We start from the raw sequence: 19,226 nt of genomic DNA on the forward strand, positions 1-19,226 counted from the left end.
AGGCAGCCCACCCGCCGTGGAGGTCGGAGCTCTGCCCGGCTGTTCTGTCCCAATTTCAGCAACCTGGGGCATGGAGCAAGGGCTGCTCCTGCTGCTTCTGCTCCATGGGGACTCATTGGGGCCAGGGAGGAAGGAGCCCACAGGAGGGCTGCAGCAGCTCTCCATCTCCCTTGTTTGAGGGACAAATCGATCACGCAGACGCAGCCAGCAGCGGATAGCTTTACAGCGTGTGGCCCAGCTCTCCTTTGTGTCCTTCCTTCCACACCGTGCTCTGAAGGGCCCAAAGCGGAGCAGCTGATGTTGGGTCAAGGCAGCCTCACACCTCGAGCTGCAGGGTTAAAGGCAGGGCTGTGGTGGCCGACTGCTGGCAGCCGGTCTGCTGGTGGCAGGGCTGGGACCTGATCAGTGTAACTCGCAGCTGATCTCACCAGTTCTTCAGGATCCCTGGAAAAGGCCATTATAGCACCATATTTGCTAAATAGATGGCTTTTAGCTGTGAACGAGCCACTTGAAACGCATTTTCCTGTCAGTTCTCAGGAAGGCGATGCCTACCTGTGCTTCTCGATGGAAATCGTGATGGTTTGGAGAGGAGCCAGAGCAAAGTGAGGCTGGCTTTTGAACCTCGGAAGGCACAAAATATCTGCAGTTTGAGTGGGCAAAAGTCTGATTCATGGCTGGAAAGTCTCAGCGTTTTTTCCCCTTGCACTCTTTTAATCTAGCGAAATTGCTCAGCTCGCTGATAGCCCAAATTGGTGACTAACCTGACAGCGATAGCCCCAGAGAGAAGAGAGAGATTTTGTGCGATATAAATAATGGAAAACGGTCTTCAGGCCTGCCCTATTTACTGCACCGCAGCCTTCCCACTCACAGCAGCCTTCGGGGTGCTTCAGGATGGATGGCGTCCCCCAGGCTGCTGGGCAGTCGGGTGAAGCTCCTGCTGGAGCTTTTTGGGGCTGCTTCCCAGCACCAGCTGGTGGCACCTCTAAAGTGACCTGATCCCCACAGGTCAGGAGGCAAGACAACAAATTTCAACTATTTCCGTGAACCAGTAAGCTGACGTTGGACGTGGGATGTGTGAAACGTGGGGGTGTCACAGGACAGCTTCTGGAGGCCTCGCTGGTACCTCTGCACCTGAGCAAAATGCAGCGTGGGTTAGTCAGGTACCTCCATTTTCTGTCATGAACAGGTTAATTGAAGTCATTCTTTGACTGACAGAGCTTCTCCTGCTCTCTCCACATTCTTATAACCAGGCTCGTGGTGAAATTTTCCCTCTGGTGAAGTTCCTGCTGTGGCCTGGGGTGGTTCCAGCCGGTCTGTTGCTGGTGGGATGCACCCAGCTAGGAGATATTTGTCCCTTGGTCAGGTTGCTTTATGGATGTGAGCACATCGTCCCTGCAGGCTCCCAGTCCCCAGTTCCCTGAAGCCAACACCAGGTAGCAGGGATTTATGTAGTGGCTGGCATAACACAGGCATTGCTCACTTTTAGCCTTTTTTTTTGGCCTACAACAGTAGGGCCGCTCACAGGATCAGCCAAGTGAGCGGCTGTGGCCCAGGTGCTGTTACATAAGGAAGAACTTCAACGTTGATTATGTGCCTTGGCTCTAGCATTAATTCTGTCACTCTGGGCACCAGATGTGGTCTCAGAAGTTTCAGCGTGGCTGCTGCAAACAAAAATAAAACAAAACGAAAACCCCACACTTTATTTTGCAGGCATTGGGTTTAGTGCCTTCTGCTGGAGCATCCCCTCTTTTGGGACATTTTCCCTTCGTTTCCCTGCTGCTGAGAGGGGACAGCAGGCTTTTCCAATGGAAAAGGAAAACTTAAATGTTTTGCTTCGCTCTCAGCCACCTTCCTCTGATGGTCCAGAGGAGGGATGGCCAGGCAAATAGGACACACAGTAGGCTGTAGAGGCTGTCCGTGGCAGAAGCGTGTGCTGAGCAAGAAGAGAGGTTTGTGTAGATCATGTTCCCACCCTAATAGCTTTCCCCCCCCCCATCCTCGTGCAACTGAAGTCATTAATGCTCGTTAAGCCAGGATGGAAACAAACCCAAACAACAACAGTCTACAGAATAATTTGGTCTCTCCAGACGGTTGTTTTTTTTTTTCTCCAGTGAAGCAATTAGTCTCCTGTCGTCCCCTTTTTAGCCAGGCTGCAAACAATGGGCTGGACAATAGCGATTCCCCTGGCAGGGCAGCCACCCGATCCGCCTCAGTTTATGGGAAAGGTGAGCCGCCTTCCCTCGCCTCTGTTTCCTTGCTGTCTGTTGGGAGGGATCCCTGGAGAAATTCCTCACCTCTCTGGCTGCCTCCGAAAGCCCTATTTTTGCGCAGCCCCTCCTGGTGAGTCACAGCCCTGGGTATAGGTCGGTGGCTTTTCCTCTCAGCCCACTGCAGGGTTAACCCTTCTGTGGTTCATCTGCGTATATAAGCCAGCCCACTCGCCGGCTGATGATGTGGATTGTGGGTGCTGGAAAATCGTGAAGTAATCTGTGGTTTGTACCAATGACAAGCCAACAGAGCACTCGCGCGGCGGAGTGGGGGAGATTTTTCCAGTCTTGCTCATCTGTGTGGTACTTGATTCTAGGAACAGCTCACCCCAAGCGATGGGACAGCGCTGCGGAGTAGGAGAAGTCGTGAGATGATTAAATGCTTGGGAATTTGGCAAAAAGCAGGGCATGTGATGGAGAGCACAGGGGCCAGCTGAGGTCCTCTGGCAGCACCACGAGTCACGGCACAGCTTTGCCAGGGCGATCTGGGAAGTCTCTTGGTTCCCCTACCTGCTTGTGACATGAGTAAAGTGAAATGCTGTCCTCTGCCCACGCTGAGGGCTGCTGCTGGGCCATGCTCTTGCTGCTGGGGTTGGTTGCAGCACATGGAGAGGCGCTGGATGCCCACGCTGTTGCTGCACCGTTACCAGCCCAGCACCCCAAAATCACCGACAGGACAGAGCAGGGAAGGACAGGTTTGGGTAGGAAGGTAGCACAGCCATGCTGCTGGAGAAGAGGGCAGAGAAAAGTGGCTTACACCACCGTGAAGAGGAACCTGGCAGTCCTTAGCTTATAAAAATCAACCCTGCTGCTACCTCAGCAGCTGGCAGTGCTACACCTCAACGTGCTCCTTCAAAGATGTGGGAAGAGGCTGAGCCCGAATCCATGTTCTGCCTCGTTTCTGCACATGGAGTAACAGCCACAGGTTTGCTAGTCAGGTGCCAGAAGAAGCTCCAGCTGCCCAGGGCGATCGAGGGCAACGAGGAGCTCTGCTGGGCTGGCTGCTGGTTTTAACAGCAAGCCACCACGTGCTTGAGCAACGCGCCACTGGTGCTGGAGCTTGGTGGCTGTGGCCATCGGGCTGTGGAGCACTTCGCCTTGAGGTAGAAGGAGGAGATGGAGAAGTGCTCAGAGAAGAAAGCTGTCCAGCCTCATCTTTGGATGTGCAGCAGAAAGGTTTTGCCCGGTCCCCGATGCAGGCTGCCAGTGGCGCCAGGAGTGAGTGCAAGCGCTCGGTCAGGGGGCAGAGCACCAAATGCCCAAGGGCTGAGCTCCAGGCAGCAGGAATGGCTGTGGAGACAGGCATGTGTGTGGAAATGCAGAGATTCAAAACAAGGAATAATAATTAAAAAAAAAAAATGGCATGGGCTGAGGAGGAAGCAAGCTGGGGTTGCATTCGTATCGCTGTGGTGCTTCTCAAGTCACCACAGGGACAATGCGGGGTGGGAAGTGAAAGTAGGCATGCGTTTAAAAGCTGATTCCCAACGCGCAGGGATGTAATCTTGATGTGAAAGTAGCTGCTGGGTCATGGTGTGGTTGCTTTCCTGGTGTGGTCTAGCACGAAGTAGGCTGCAGCGCCATCCCCGCCATCCCCACCCAGCTCTCTGCTCTCACCACCCTACCAAGGAATCGTTTCTCATGCAAAATCATGACGAGGTTTGCAAACCATTTGTAAAGTGCTGTGAAGTCAGCCTGAGAACAGAAATGAGAACAGATAAACCACGTGTGTGTAGTGTCCCCAAAGTGCAGAGAGGACACAGGTCACCTATTGCTCCATGTCTGCCTAGCCCGTGTAGACCAGTGCCAGGAACTCATCAGGTTTAATGTATCTTTTGTGGTTGACGCATTTCAGCATGGAAAAATTAAAATAATTCCCTTTTTGGACTTTTCTCTTGGGTCAGTAGAGAGTTCTGCTTCCCCTGAGCTTCTGTGGTTTTCCATTAGTCCTCAATCAATTATTTATTGGTGGAGAGAAGATCTGAAAACAGCAGCCCCATCTGAGAGCAGTGGCACTTGACTGAGTAGATGTGTCTGGTGTACTTGGTGACTGAAACCACTGGGATTGTCAATAACATTAAGAATCGCTTTCCTGCCACAAAATAAAAATATACCCTTGGAGGTGGGGTGTGCCAAGCTTTGGTGAGGACGTGAGCTAAAAAGCAACACACTGCAGATGTCACCTGGGTGTTTGTACCTTTAGCAAGCACAGGCAAAGGGTTCTTTGAGAAACATCGTTTCTTCAGGTTGGCTGACTTTGGTATTGCGATAGAAAATGTGTGTTGTTGTGCAGTTCTGTCCTGTATAAACATGGGATGTGTAGATACAGTATCATTAATTCTAAGGACTTTTGATTTGGTGTGGTGTCATCACAACTCTCAGCAAAGATTTCTCTGTTTCACCTGTTGCTTCTTGTCTCCACAGATTAAAAATAAGTTCAGTGAGGATTCGCGGTGTCTTCTTCCAGTAGAAAGGGATTTATAATCAAAAAGCACAAGCATATAGCAAAGGCTAGTGCGAAGAAGAGGGACCTGACAGTTTCAGATCTTCCCCAATGAAAACAGTAAAACCTGAAAAAGACCTGAAAAAGGGTGAGTTAGGAGGAGTTGTCACAGGTACCTTCCAGTAAGCAGGGTGTCCTGGTCCTGGCAAGAAGAGTGAGGACACAGAGTCAGGGTGTGAACTGGCTCTGAATCAGCCCACTGAAAGGCACATGGGCAACATCCCCAAATTTCCAACATAGCTGGAGCTCGCTGCCCGCCGAAGTTACTCATTATTCTCATTCCTGTCCTGAAAGTGTCCCTTGTGCTTCCTTTATGCAAGCCTCCCAGTCTCCTTCCTGGAGTTGGTACTCTGTGTGTTGGGTTATGAAAGGAGAGGGGCACTGAGACAGGGCTTATTTTTCACTTTCTGATTCATTTGTTTCGCGTTACGGGAACGGGGAGTTGGCAGCCTTCTCTGCTCGGTAACCGTGTCAGCTGAGCATTGCCTCCTGCTCAAAGTTCCTTCTGCTTTTCCTGCAATCGGGCAGCAAGCTAAGGCACCTCATTTGGAAACTTAAATGGCCTTGCCAGCTGGTGAGTCAAATTTCGGAGGGGCTGAACTGCCTTGGGAAAGCTCCCCTGTCCCTACGCAAACTGGAGAGGGAGCCCCGACCGAAGAGACTCATGGGCAAAGGAACTGATGCAAAGCACTACGAGACAGGCCAGCATCGTGCATGGGTGGCTTTGGGTCTGGTTGCTGCTAGTATGGCATTTGGGGTGGCACATGAGATGCAATCCGTCCCTCCCATCCTGGTGCAAAGCTGGGAGGAGTCCCCAGAAGTGGGAGCGGGATTGCAGGGAGCCCGGCATGCCCGGCCAGGAGCTGCACCCGGCTCTGCCCTGCTTATCCGGGATCCTTGGGCTTTGCAGAGCCTGGAGTGAATCACCTGTAATGAGGGAACAGCAGCAGGAATCCACATGAAATGAGAACCTAAATCTTGGGATAATGACCCATTTGCTAGGCTCTTGCAAATTCTTCTTCCGTCTGATTTCACTGCTGCTATTTAAGCGATTGTTGTGGCGAGAAGCTGAGAGATCAGAGCAGTCAGGAAAGCACTTAGTGTGCCCACAGGTTTGTCGGAGTCTTAGAAAAAAAGAACCACTGATATCAGGGACAGTCTCGGTTCTTACAATACAACAAACATCTCAGGACAGCATCTCCTAGGAAGTATGTTTAAAATTTGTTCCAGCGGGGGCTAGGTGGTACCCCCTCTGGCGCACCCCATGCATTTTATGCCCACAACGTGTCTCTAGCACTGACACTGCTCTTCCATCGTGTGCATAAAAATTTCGTGGGGATGGTGAGATTTTCAAAACCATCCATTCTGGCCCAGAAAAATGATTCTTTGAAAGTTAATAGTATATTTGGCAGTGGAAATCCAGAGACCAGAGCGAAGTGGTTTTAAGAAATCCCATTGAAAATACAGAATACTTTTGCCTTCAACATTGTTCAGTCAATTATAGAAAGGAGATTAGTGCCCATAGCTTTAGCTTTATAAATCTGGATCTGTAATTCAGAGCCTTAATAAGGTTAAGTAATTTTTTTTTCCTCCTAAAGGCTTTATCCAAAATCGACCGAACCTGACAGGATATCTGCTGATTTCCCTGGATTCAGGATGAGGGTCATAGTGGAGTGAATCTTAGCCATTCATATGAATATGGAGAAGTCTGACTAGACTTACAGGTTCAGTTCAGGAGTGTCTTCTTCCCCACAAAGCCCTGCTGGCATTACAAATACTCGTACAGGTTTGTTTGCTGCCCGAGCTGTTGCCAAAGGCAGTCTGCACACATGATCATGATGGATGGTGCCACTTCTTTTTTTTTTTTTTTTTTTTTTCTTTTGGTATTTCCTTGAGTGAAACGTCCCTCCTCAGAGGCTGAGTGTAGGGAAGGTAAATTTCACGAGCAGCTGTGAGATTAGCAGGGAGAGCTCAGGAGAGTCGCTTTGGTTTGAGCCACCGTCTAATTCCCCCAGGGCAGGCTTAGTGGCAGACGGTGGCGAAATGGGGACGTGTGGCAGTGCTGCTGGGAAGAGGAGCCTCTTGAGCAACGTGGTCCTGCTCTGATCCTGCTGGGACAGGGCCTCAGAGCCGCTCTAGGGTGGGCTGTGGGCCGCTGGTGATGGTTGATCTTGTTGTAACTCTTCCACTCAATCTTGAAGCACTGAGACCACGTTGTACCATGGGCACGAGCCCAATTTCTGTTTAATTTCTGTATCAGGCTTTGAATCGATGTTGCTCTATTTTTGTCAAGGTGACATAACAGGCTTATGCTTTTTAATCTCTCTTGGCACCGTCCGTCATAAGTCCACATCTTATTCTTGTTCGTGCATTCGGGTCCCAGGCCTGTTGTACACCTCCTCTGAAGACCTCGAGCAAAGGGACTCACAGAAAGAAGGGTTGTGTTTGGGATTTTTTTTTTTCCCCTCTTTTTTTGGCAAGGATAAAATAGCAGCTCTGTTGGGAGCAACTCAGCAAATGATGGTTTCTGGGCCAGCAAATTCCAGCGTTGCTGCCCAGTGGGACCGAGGAGTCTATCACAGGACTAGGCAGTCAGCCTGGCAGCTCATCCGGGGAGGGTGTGCGCGGCGTGCATACCAAGGCTGGACACGAAGCCTTTTTCTGCCCACCCCTCTCCTTCCCGCACCAACTGGGAGGACGTTTGCTCCGGGATTCTGGGAAATAGCTCGAGTGTAACTCCTTTTTCCTGACAAGAATACCACATAAAAGCGCGGCGAATAATGCGCGTATTGTATATATGTACATATTGGAAAAAAAAAAAAAAGAAGTATGCGCACACATGTGGACATATAAATATCTATGGATTGCGCCATCTTTGGGATTACTCCAACGTAGCAATCTCCAGCGCGTCTGTGTTTCAGCAGTAATGACCCTGGCTCTCTGCTGCCCCATTTCACAAGAATGTCCTGCTGTCCTTGTAACGCTGCCTGTGCAGACTGTCATTAGCTCTCTGCCAGCTGCTGTGGAGAAGGGGAAGCTCTCAGAGGTGGGCCTGACCCTAGAAGGACTCGGGGTACCTGTGGGGTCCCCCCGGATCTGTGCCCCTCGGGTTCGGACCCACCAAGGTGATGGGAGCTCTGTGATTACCCAGTGTGGTGCGCTGAGGCTTTTTGTAGTCGGTGCCTGTGTGCTTTAGCACTCTAATTTAGCTGGGGGATGAATCACACCCGTTCATCTCAATAGCAATGAAATCATGTCAGTAATTGTGGTAGCTTCCACAGACACTTTGCTGAAGTGCCCGGAGGGAGGGGAGGTGGGACTGCTGATGCTTCAAACCATCGGAGAGGCCCCGGATCCTGAGCTGTGCCAGCTGCTCTGCCCTAAGAGAAACCAACCCCATGGGCACGAGCACCAGCCCTGCAAGGGACCTGCCAAGGGGAGCAGCTCACGAAGGGACCCTGCCAGCAGGAAAGGGTCAGGCGGAGAGGGAGCCTGGAGCACCAGTCCCATCCCATCTCTGCCAAACCCCACATGGCGCTGCCCTAACCTGGGCAGGTGGCTTGCAGGAACTTGCCCTTACGCTCGGAGGGCTGCTTGACTTTGAGATTAAAACATAATAATAGAGCGCTCCTGGCTGCAGGTGCTTGCCAGTCGGGGTTTAGGCTGCAGCCCAAGCGGCTGAGCAAGAAGGCGTTTTGAAGCTTAATCAGGCTTCTTCTCCTGGGGAGTGCATGGGGCTGATACAGAGCCTTTGGACACGCTGCTGGGCACAGGTACAGGGGGCTGGCAGGATCTCCTTGTCTTCTCCAAGCTCAAACACCCACCTTGCCCTTCAGAAGGGCCCTTGGTTGTGCTTTGGCTTGAGTTTTCAGAGGTCAGCCACACGTCCTGGCTTTGTAAAATCCCCAGGAATGGTGCTGGGCTCCTGGCTGGAGAAACGCTCAGGTGCTGAGCTGCCTGTGGGATCGACCTTCCCCAGGGGCCGCTGCTCCCTCCTGGCCGCACAAAGCCTGCAGCAAGGACGAGAGGCTGTTAGCTGTTACGTGGCCTAGCAGGGAGTGATAATTTTCAGAGTTTTGCTCACTTATCCCGCTTACACTGGGTCTGAATGCTACTCTTGTGTCATTATGTCATATTTCTGCTTTTACTTTGTTTCTGGGAAATGCAGAAGTTCAGTTTGGAGCCGCTGCGGCTATATTTAAGGTCACTAAATGGCTGAGTGTGGTCAGCTTTTGAAAATAACTTCTGGTCGTTAGGACAGCGGAGAAGGGCACCTTGCTCTGTTTCATTCCTACTTTCTGCTAATTATGAACTTATTTAAATACACCGGGAGAGATCTTCCCTTCATTGGTGCCCCATGCCATCGCACTGCAGGTTGAGGTACGCCTGCTGTGGTCAGGCTGTCTGTGTGCACGCCGACAGTCTGAAAGAGTTTGCCACTGCAAGTCAGAAGCTGGTTGGAAAGCAGATGGAACATTTTCTGTAGCCACAAGAACGTTTTTTTTCGAGAAAACTAGAAGTTGAATTTACATTTTGCAATCTCTGAGCTGTATTCTGGTTTACCCTGTGCAGTACCTGGAAGGATGAAGCATGCAGTTCTGCCATCCTCTTCCTCATTTAATTGTAAAGCTGAAGCTGGGAGAGATCAGGATTGAATCCCCCAGGGGTCTGAGGGACTGTTTTGTGAAGCTGTGGGTGCATAAAGTGAGGCTTACTGTATCAGCACAGCAGCCCCCAGTATTGCTGTGTATTACTGGCTGCACGCTGGTTAGATGTTGTATGGTACCTTCAGGGCTTCCTTCGGTTCTGTGCTTTCTGTAAGCACAATGAGATTCTTGGAGCTTATGGTGATTTTCCCCTTTAAAGAACCACAGGAGCTGAATTGAAACAAGCCTCCAAGGCTGAAAGGGAGCAAAAGCTCTTCCTTTTTTTTCAGCAACAAACCTCAGGCTTTCAAGCTGTCTTCCCAAGTTCGGTGCAGCCTGATCTTTTTCTGATCTCTGCTTTGTGGCTTCCTTTTTCAAAGGCTGGTAACCTGGTTTTTCATTTGTGATTTCAGTATTTCTCCCTACCCTACAGATGTGGCAGCAGCTAAACAAATACCAGCAGCTCAGAGTAGGTTTTTATGTCTTAGCTCTGGTAGAATATATTGCAAGTATCCTTAGCCAGTATTTTCTACTGCCTGCTGACACTCAGCTATACCAGTGCTTAGGACATTTGCTTAACTCTTCTTTGATGAATTGCTGGTTATACATATGAATTTGTGGTTATAGAAATTAATTTGACCATAAAAATAAATAATGCCTGGTTATTATTAGAAGAATGGGGGAGATGTGAACCATCTGATGTGAAGGAAATTTTAAGCATCAGCGAGTTCTGTAAAACCTAAGATGCATGGGATTGGAAATTAATTTCCAAAATTCCTTAAATCCCTTCCCAGCCTTAGTTCCCAAACTGGTATAAGATCTTGGAAACAAAATTTGGAGACTCCTATTGCAAAACCAGTAGGAATGGCATTGTGAAACAATTATTTTCTTTGAGTTTGGCTGCTGAGCCCCCAAAATTTACTATAGGAAGGAAGGAAGAAAGAAAAGGAGGGGAGGACGAAATGTCCACAGCATTTGGAGCAGGGCCTCCATCTTGGACATTCTTCCTCTTAGTTAAGTGTCTTAACAACTGTGCTATTCTGCGAGCTAAATGTCTTTCTTTCTCCTCTGCTGAAGTTGTTTCATTTTACAAAAAATAATTACGATTTCACTGGAGCAGCAGGAGTTGGAAACGTGTATTGCTCTGGCTTCCAGAGCCGGCAGTAGAAACACGTTTTTCTCCATCGTGATGGAGACTTCAGTATTTCTACGAAGTAAAATGACTTCAACAGAAGAGATGGAGAAAAAACAAAATCTAGTCCCTGCTTGTGGAAGGGGTTTGAATGCACATTTGCTCACTCCAAAGGTGTTTCTAAAGGAATCTCTACATGGTCTTGCATGCTGAAGAATAAAAAATCAAAATGTTCACATTCCGAAATGCCAAAAATAAATCATTTGGCTAATTCCAGGTTTAGGTATTCTATTTTTAATTGTATATGGACAATATAAATACATGTATGTATGCATATTTTCATATTTGACTGCAGCGTCATCCCAGTTGCAGCTGCATTTGTGGCTAGCTGCTGCTGCTCTGTATCTGCATCTTTTGTGACTGAAGTATTTGCCTTGAGATGGGATCACCGAGCTTTTACAGGCTTTAATCTGGGCTTTGGGATTACCAAACCTGGAAGAACCTTGACATGAGCAATTCAAACTGGAAGCCATTTTCTGCTGCCCCCACTCCTGCAGAAAAGATCCCATTGCAAAGCAGGGTGGTGAAGCCAAAAGAGGGGAAAAAATACAAAGCTTCATCCTTTATAACATATTTCTATGTCATAAGTGAGTTGATCTGAGCAGAGCAAGTGGCAGGTACTTGTATAACACCTATTCACTGGCAAAACTCTCTGGTGCAGGGGAATCGTATTTGACGTGCTTCAGAAAGGAGTGGATCATCTGCAATTGTAATTTCATTTTTTTTACGAATGTCAGACTCAAGTGGCAGACGTATGAAGAACACCTCTTCCAGTGAGTGACGCTGAGGCAGCTCGTTTTGTCATTTCTTCTGGGTCTAGAATAAAATGATGCCGTTAAGCCGATGTGCCGTAACTGCGTGTGAGGACAAAGCTGCCTTTCTGAGTTGGGATGAAGTCTGTTTTCCAAGGGAAGTTTGCCAGCAACAGGCTTAAGGCAGAGTCTCATCAGGACCTTAGAAATGCAGCCCTCAGAAAACCTTTCTGCTCTTATTGCTTCATCGAGCTGCTAAAAATATTGAATGGAAAATGCAAGTATTAAGGAAATGAGGTAGATCTGGGCTTTGTGAGCTGGACGGCTTCCAGTTTCATCAGCTTCCCGGAATCCTTGCTGCTCGACTGAAGAGCTCCTTGTAAATCTTAGAAACCTGTCAGTGTTTTTCCTCTCATGTGATGGGCCTGGCTCACGTGGTGGGACACACGGGGAGCCCTGTCAGCGTAAAGCAGCAAGCACCGAGTGTGTGATGGCTGGAATTGCTTGAAGCAAACGCTGCACACGATGTGTGAGAAGGCTTTAGGCTGGGCTTGGGGTAGCCAGAGGGTGGCCACATGGCCGAGCCTGTTGCCATGCTGGCCCACGAGGCCTGCGCCAATGGGGCCTGTGGGGCCTTGTGTGGGCCTGGCAAGGCGTTGAGCAGTCCCTTTGGTCGCGGGAGGTCCTCTTCCGAAGTGAAACACACGTAGCCTGAGCAAGTGCGAGGAGATCAGTGGCTTGTTCCCGGTTGCGTGAAAATAGCAAATGCAAGTTTTAGGTTTCACGTTTCTGGAAAGAAGCCGGGAGAAGCCAAGAGCCCAACTGCAGGAGGAGACAACAGGCGTCCTTAATGGATTTAACACGCGATGCGGAGCAGCCAAAGGGCTGGAGGTTTGCCTCGTGTGGTTAAAACTCCACTAGCTCAGCGAGAGGCAGACGGCTGAAATTTAATGGCAATTACATCCACAGAGCCTCTCTGGGAGGATGCTGCAAGCATCATGCACCTGCAGAAGCTCCTGTGTGATGAGGGCGGTGTGTTGTAGAGCCAGCAGTGACTGCAGGCTCCCTGCAGCACGTCCTGCGGGGCAGGAGCTGCCCAGTGGCAGGGCATTTGGGGATCTGGTCTGCAGAGCAAGCCCCGTGGTGCTGCAGCATCTCGCCTCTGCTCCTCAGGCTTCGCATGCGGGACAGCAACCTGCTTATTCAGTGCAGGTACGTGACTGCGTTTCTGCTGGCTCAGACCTACCGAAGGCGCATTTTGAGGCATTCCCAAAGCACGCCAGGACACGGCGGGTGTGCTGGGGAGTGGGGGGGAAGCTTGGAAGGGGGATCTCCAAGCAAGTTCACCAAAATTCCCCTTCCAGTCACATGTTTAGGTGCACCCTCCCCCAGAAGTCAGACCTGCCCAGGACTGAAAAAGGCGTTTGCTGCATTTAAAAGCAAGCCAAGAATAAACTGCGCGTTTTAACCACATCACTGCAGATTCCTGGAAACAAGGCCTGCCTTTATGCTCGGAGGGCTTCCCTGCTCTGCCAGTAACCACAAGGAAGAGCAACAGGAGCTTTGACTGTAAACCGCTGTTGAAGGCATACTGTCATGGACGAGCACATACAATACCTCTCATTGTGCTCACCTTAACAAGACAAGCCTTTGCCCACACAGCTTAACGGCCATTTTTAATTCTAAGAAGGGGAAAAATAAGTATCTTCTGCTGAGCATCCCACCCAGAGCAAACACTGCAGCGTAAGACAAGCGTGGGCACTGTCCTAGACCTCCAAATTTTGCTGGCCACTAGTTAGCCAGCCTTCTGGGACAGGCAGCATCCTTCCAGAGGGGTTTTTACTGGCTTCTGTGCTTTGTTAAAAACTGGAGAGAGGATGTTGTATGATCTTACGATTAAGATCCTGAGCTGGAATTCAGGAAGCTGGTGTTCAGTCCTGGCTCTAGTGAACGTGGGCAAATTGTTAACCTCCAACCCTCTCTTTCCCATCGATTCAAAAGAAGCTAATAATACTTTTTCTTATCTCTTTAGGGCAGGATGTGGCTCTAATTGTCTAGCATGATGTGGCACTGATCTTTCCACTGTAACAGTGAAGTTGCAAGAGAGCTTGTCTCAAGCTCCAGAGAGGCTTCTGGTGGTGGTGTGGGCTGTAGAAATGCTAATGCAAGACAGAGCAATCAACCACCTGATTGCCACTTCAGGATCATAGACAGAGGATGAGCAGGATCAAGCTGGATCCAGATTTCAGCTCTCCCCAGGTTTTCATGTTGGTATGGAGATGCCACCGATGTCACTGCCTTCCCCATTGCTCCCCCTTTCCAAGGAAATGGATGTCCAACCAGAGGACAAAATGGATCAAGTTCCAACACGGATTTCATAAAAGGGCCCTGAAGTCCTCAGATATATTTACTTTATTTTTTCTATTTCTATCTGGGCATCCAAATGCCTTTGAAAGTTGCTTTGTCTAAGCCTATGAGCCCGTCCTCCATCTCAGTAAAACGATGGTAACATTTCCCTGCTGCAGAGCTGCTGTGAGAACTGCAAAACTCTTGGGCAAAGGTTAGCCATACCTGAGATAGCTTCTGTTGAAGAGCTGTGACCTGGAAATTCATTCTGTGACAGAGATGTTCAAGTGCATATTGTGTGAGAAGCAGCATAAACTCAGGTATGCTCAGCCAGCAGGATACCTTTTGGGTCCCCATTGGTGCAGTTTTTCTCCAAACCTGTAAAAAAAAAATAAAAAAATAAACAAATACACACACAAAACACTCAAAAAAAACAGTGACCTATTTGCACTCCCATCGTAGCTGCTTTCCTCCATCTGTGACAGTGCCTAGAGCTCGTCTGACAGCTGAAAAGCGGAGGTGCCAAGAGCCAGTATGTATTTTTAGGAAGGCATTGCCTAAGTCTGCAGATGACCCTGTGCTTTCTGGTAATGGTCCTGACAGCGCGTAGGGCTGTGGGCTGATCCCTGAGGCAATCTCCCTGATAAGCTTTGTGAGGGCTCTGTCATTTTGGCAGCCTGCTTTTGATTAGGTGCTTGCCGGCTGGTGCAGGTGAGCTATTGGGAAACGTGCTTTTCCATGGCTTGCTCTCTATGGCATTCGGCTGCAGGGCTGTTGTGACAGGAAGCAGGCAGGTATGAAACAAGGAGGCACTGACCCCAACAAGCACCACGGGGGAAGATTGGTTCTTGTTAGCATGGTCTGTCTGGGGTTGGTACACGTGGGAAGACTTTAAGGCTTTGCGTCCCGTGCTGGCTGAAGCTTCGCCCTGTCCACATGGCACTGTTGGCAGGGACTTTCCTCCTCAGCTTGGACAAAATGCCAGGTGGGATTTATCAGTCAGGTCCACCCCGCTAAGGGAATTCCAGGCCCTAAACCCTACACCTTGGGAGAAGTGAGGACCTGCTCCCCGCCGGCGCGGCGCTTTGCTGAGCTGGAGCGTGTCGTGTGCGGCGCGTTTTGCTGCATCAGAGCATCCTTACGCAATTCGACAGCTCTGGCAACCTCTGCTCCAGTGAGTGAGTCCCCGAGCTGAGTGAGCAGGAGCTCTGCCAGTCGGGCTTGTGGTGCGTTTGGAAAGCCATGTGGGCGAACTCGTAGAGTACCTGCCCATCTTAAATGCCGTTCGGCAGAATGGTGTTTGTTCCTCCCTCCCTTTTGTAAGAGATGAGGCAAAAGAAAACCCCTCCTGCATGACTTCTGTTTATTTTTTTATGATGATGAGGCTTGTCCAGTTTACAGGTTAAGCTTGTGAGGCCTGGGACGCTGCCTCCGTTTGTGCTGGGGCCGCTCCAAGCACGTAGCAACTCAGTGAATGATTCTCGTTGCAGGGACTTGAAGCTGGACAACGTGCTGCTGGACTACGAGGGGCACTGCAAGCTGGCAGATTTTGGAATGTGCAAAGAGGGCATTCACGATGGCATCACCACAGCCACCTTCTGCGGTACACCAGACTACATTGCTCCTGAGGTACAGGGAAGCTTTCTTGACCAAGCAAACTCATTTTTGAGCAGCTAGTGTGCTCTTTGGAGTATTGAGCTACACCTTATTTGTCTGCTGGGTGTAAAGTTTCCTAGGCACCAAGATATAATGCACTAAGCATATATTTTTCTTAAGGAAAGGTGAGGTAGAGCCACAGCTATTAAAAAAAAAAAAAAAAGAGAGAAAGAGGCACACAGAGATATTGTCCCAGTTTGATTTGAAAGGAGATTGAATTCTCCCTTGTTTCCCAGTTCTGTTTTATACCTGCTCCCCTTCCCTGTCATTCACCAACCTCGCTGCAAAATTAATAAACACCTCTTTAAGAAACAGCTGTCCTCCAGATGCTGCCAGATGATTTTTGTCTGTGGTTGGCATTTGTGCCTTCTTGCACACTCAGGCTCCTTCCCCTCCCCTGCTGAAAGTGTTGCTGTTGGAGCTGTGTACACATTTCTTCCTGGGGCAGGGAAAAGGCGGTGTCAGCCCATGCACATGGCTGCTCCGCCACTTCTGAGGCTCAGCAGGTTAGCTGAAATGCCCCTTTTCCTCCTGATAAAACCTAGCAGAAGTTCAAAGATGTTGTTTCCAAGATGACCCAGTGAGCAGCCAAGTTAATTCAGCCCTTGTTTAACAGATCTGTTGTACTTTAGCGTAGATCAGGGGGTTCCCAGGTTGAGGTCACATAAATGTTCCTGGACATCCAGCCAGGCTAGCAGAGAGAGCTCTGAGGACACAGCAAGAACTTCTGCACTGATGTTTCCAAACCTGTTTTCTTCCCCTGCTCGGTTTAAGAAGCTCCAGGGGTGATGTTTCACTCCCATCCCTTTTTCAGATTCTGCAGGAGATGCTGTATGGCCCCGACGTTGACTGGTGGGCCATGGGTGTGCTGCTGTACGAGATGCTGTGCGGCCACGCGCCCTTCGAGGCGGAGAATGAGGACGACCTCTTCGAGGCCATTCTGAACGACGAAGTTGTCTACCCGACGTGGCTCCAGCAGGACGCAGTGGCAATCCTCAAAGCGGTGAGTTCCCTCGGCCGCTTGTCTGCATCCTCTCCTGGCTTTCTTCAGCCGAAATCTGGCAAAAGAAAACAGGGCTGGGGGATGGGCGCTCAGAAATTGCAGTTTCCCTGACCCTGACCCTTTCTTATCTTGGAATGAAGGATAAACTGAAAAAAAAATAATCCTGCCACACTTCAGTGTGTTTGCATAGTTATGTCCTTTATACGGTTCAGCAGCCAACTTGGCAAGCGGTGTGTGCGTGTCTGCTTCTCTGGGCATTCCCTTGCTGGCTTAATGATTTACAGCATATGGTCATCTTCCAGAACAGAAGGAGCAGGTACACACAGTATTATCAGCAGTGGCTGTACGACAGCACAAGAGGTAATGGTTTTAAAAACAAAAGGATAGGGTTAGGTTAGATATAAGGAAGAAATTCTTCACAATGAGAGAGGAGAGGTCCTGGCACAGGATGTCCAGAGCAGCTGTGGCTGCCCCATCCCTGGAATTGTTCAAGGCCAGGCTGAATGGGGCTTTAGGCAGCCTGGGCTGGTGGGAGGAGTCCCTGCCCATGGCAGGGAGCTGGAACTAGATGGTCTTTAAGGTCCATTTCAACCCAAACCATGCTATGATTCTGCAGTTCTGTGATTTCCATGTGACCAGAGTGTCAATGAAGTAAAGTCTTCCTGAAAATCCTTTGTTGGACTGCTGTCTACCTGCATGCAGAGATTTCTGATTTTTTGTGTGTTTGGGGGGAAAAAAAGAGGGGCTGTACTGCAAATGGTTTGAGAAGAGCTGTTGCTGGCTATATCTAGTCCTTGTTCTGGCATGTACTCCTGAATTTTCCCAGAATCTTTCTTATCTTCTGCCTCGTATCTTTGTCTGTGACATGGGAATGAAACTTTCTAAGATTTCAGGCTGTGCATGTACAAACACTGCCTAGAATACTGGAACTCCCTTGGTTCGTCATGAATCAAAAGGTGATTCAATGATAAGGGTGTTAACCGAGGAGTCAGGAGACCTGACTTGGCTGTTCAGCTACTGACTACTTCCTGCTGATGATCACACCACCTAATACTTTTAAGCACTGAATGAATATACATCCATTTAAGTCTTAATACTCCTAAATTTTGTGTTAATAGAGGGCCGGAGAAATAGTTGGATAAGATAGCAATTCATCATAACGTGGAGAGCTGACTCAAAGAAATGGAATAATGAATGATTTAAAGGGACCATTTAAAAGAGATGAGAGTTGGGTTTTGTCAGATCTTTAATCTAGTAGCCAGAAGTTGGAAGATTTCTCCTGAAGGCTTTCTGTCAGATAGTAAATCAGCAATTGCATGCTGCAGCTGAAAATGCACCTAATAAACCTGACAGAAATCAACTGAGTGTAAAGCCCACTTCTTGGGGAGGCAAAAGGTTCTGTTCTGAAAGCTCAGGATGTGCTCAGGAGGTACCGCTTGTCGTGCTGAAGGCCCTCTTGATCTATGGAAATGATCTGCAACAATTTAAAATAAAAAAATGAAGTTCTGACTCATTGCCTTTTCTGTTGTCAGATTGGTACTCTTGAATATGTGAGTCGATTCCTTTTCTGCAATGATAGGTAACAGCAGAGTAGACTTGTGGCAGATGTCTTGCATAAAAGCAGTAGAATGGGGCCCGATGCTCATTGTATCTGGAATTTCATATATTAAAACACAATTTGCATTTTAGCCTCTTAATGATGCAATGCTTATTTTCCTAGTTCTGATTGGAACCTCGCAGAAGCAGCCAGCACAGACTTCATTCACGCCACGCTGCTCTAACCCAAACTTTCAACAGCAGATCTCTGCTGGGATAAGCAAACAGCAGCATGAGGAGTGGCGCTGGAGAAAGAGGGAGCTAGGGATTGAAACAGAGATTGACTGAGCGTCTCAAAAACTGCACAATTAACTTAGCTGCTGCTGGGTACCTACCTGCAAAAGGTCTCTCCTGCTGCTCTGCTTGTCAGCTGTATCACGTGTTGCTGGTGGAACACAAATGAAAGCAAAACTGCCTCTTTGACATTCACGTGTTGCTCAGGAGAAGCACTGCGCTTCCAGGAGACGACTGTAACTCCAGGGAGAAGGCTGAAATTCAGAGCAGTAGCCAGGAACCTCGTGGTTAACTGATGGGAGGAGAGAATTGAAAGTTTTACTGGACTTTCAGTTCTTCAATGTTTCCTTTCCCTGAGTGGCTGCTACCTGGAGGTGACTTTTGTGTCGAGTTTTATAGCACTGGTGGTAGCTCTCTGCAGCCTGAATTTCTGCAGTGTCTCAGTGGCTGCTTTGGGGTTCAGACCTGCTAGCTAGAAGAGCTCCCTAATTCCTCCTCTTCCTCGTGGTGTTTTAGAAGCATCAGAGCACGCTGACTTTAACAGGAAGGAAGCGTCCTGTCAGGAGATTTTCTGGGCTCTAGATTAAAATGAAAAAAGCACATGCCTTCATTTCATTTGAATGGTAACAACCACGATCATGGCTGTGTGCTATATTTGCAGTGTACCCATAGTGTGTCAGTATGTCAGTAGGACAGTATTTTTAGTAGTCAGTGTAACAGTGTTGAACCTATTTTGTTTGTTCCCTTGTAGCTACTGCATAAAGGAAGATACTAGGTTTTCTAGCTGCTAAAGAAGTAGATTTGCATATCATTGCTTCTGCTGTTAATGCTATTTTTAGCAGATAGAACATTATTGCTACTGGGTGAGCATCTTTGTTCACATTAATAATCACTACTGGCTTTATCTCAACAGAAGTGAACTCCCTGGTTTACAGCCGTGACAGTACTGTCTAACCCACGATATTAAGAGCTCTGGAAAATCAGGGCACTCAACTGCTGCAGTGACGAAAATGATTGTAAGCAATTACATCGCA

At 48.8% G+C, this 19,226-nt stretch overlaps 1 protein-coding gene across 1 annotated transcript in view; it reads left to right on the forward strand.

The window, feature by feature from the left end:
- The window catches only part of PRKCH (protein kinase C eta), a 113,022-nt gene that overhangs the window by 78,353 nt on the left and 15,443 nt on the right, over positions 1 to 19,226 (forward strand). Inside the window, exons 11-12 of the mRNA XM_082762244.1 lie at positions 15,194 to 15,332; positions 16,174 to 16,362. Coding sequence (XP_082618370.1) covers positions 15,194 to 15,332; positions 16,174 to 16,362 — 328 coding nt within the window. The remainder of the gene's footprint in view (positions 1 to 15,193; positions 15,333 to 16,173; positions 16,363 to 19,226) is intronic.

Source organism: Aythya marila, assembly GCF_965140915.1.
Source record: "Aythya marila genome assembly, chromosome: 5".
Classification (NCBI taxonomy): Eukaryota; Metazoa; Chordata; class Aves; order Anseriformes; family Anatidae; genus Aythya; species Aythya marila.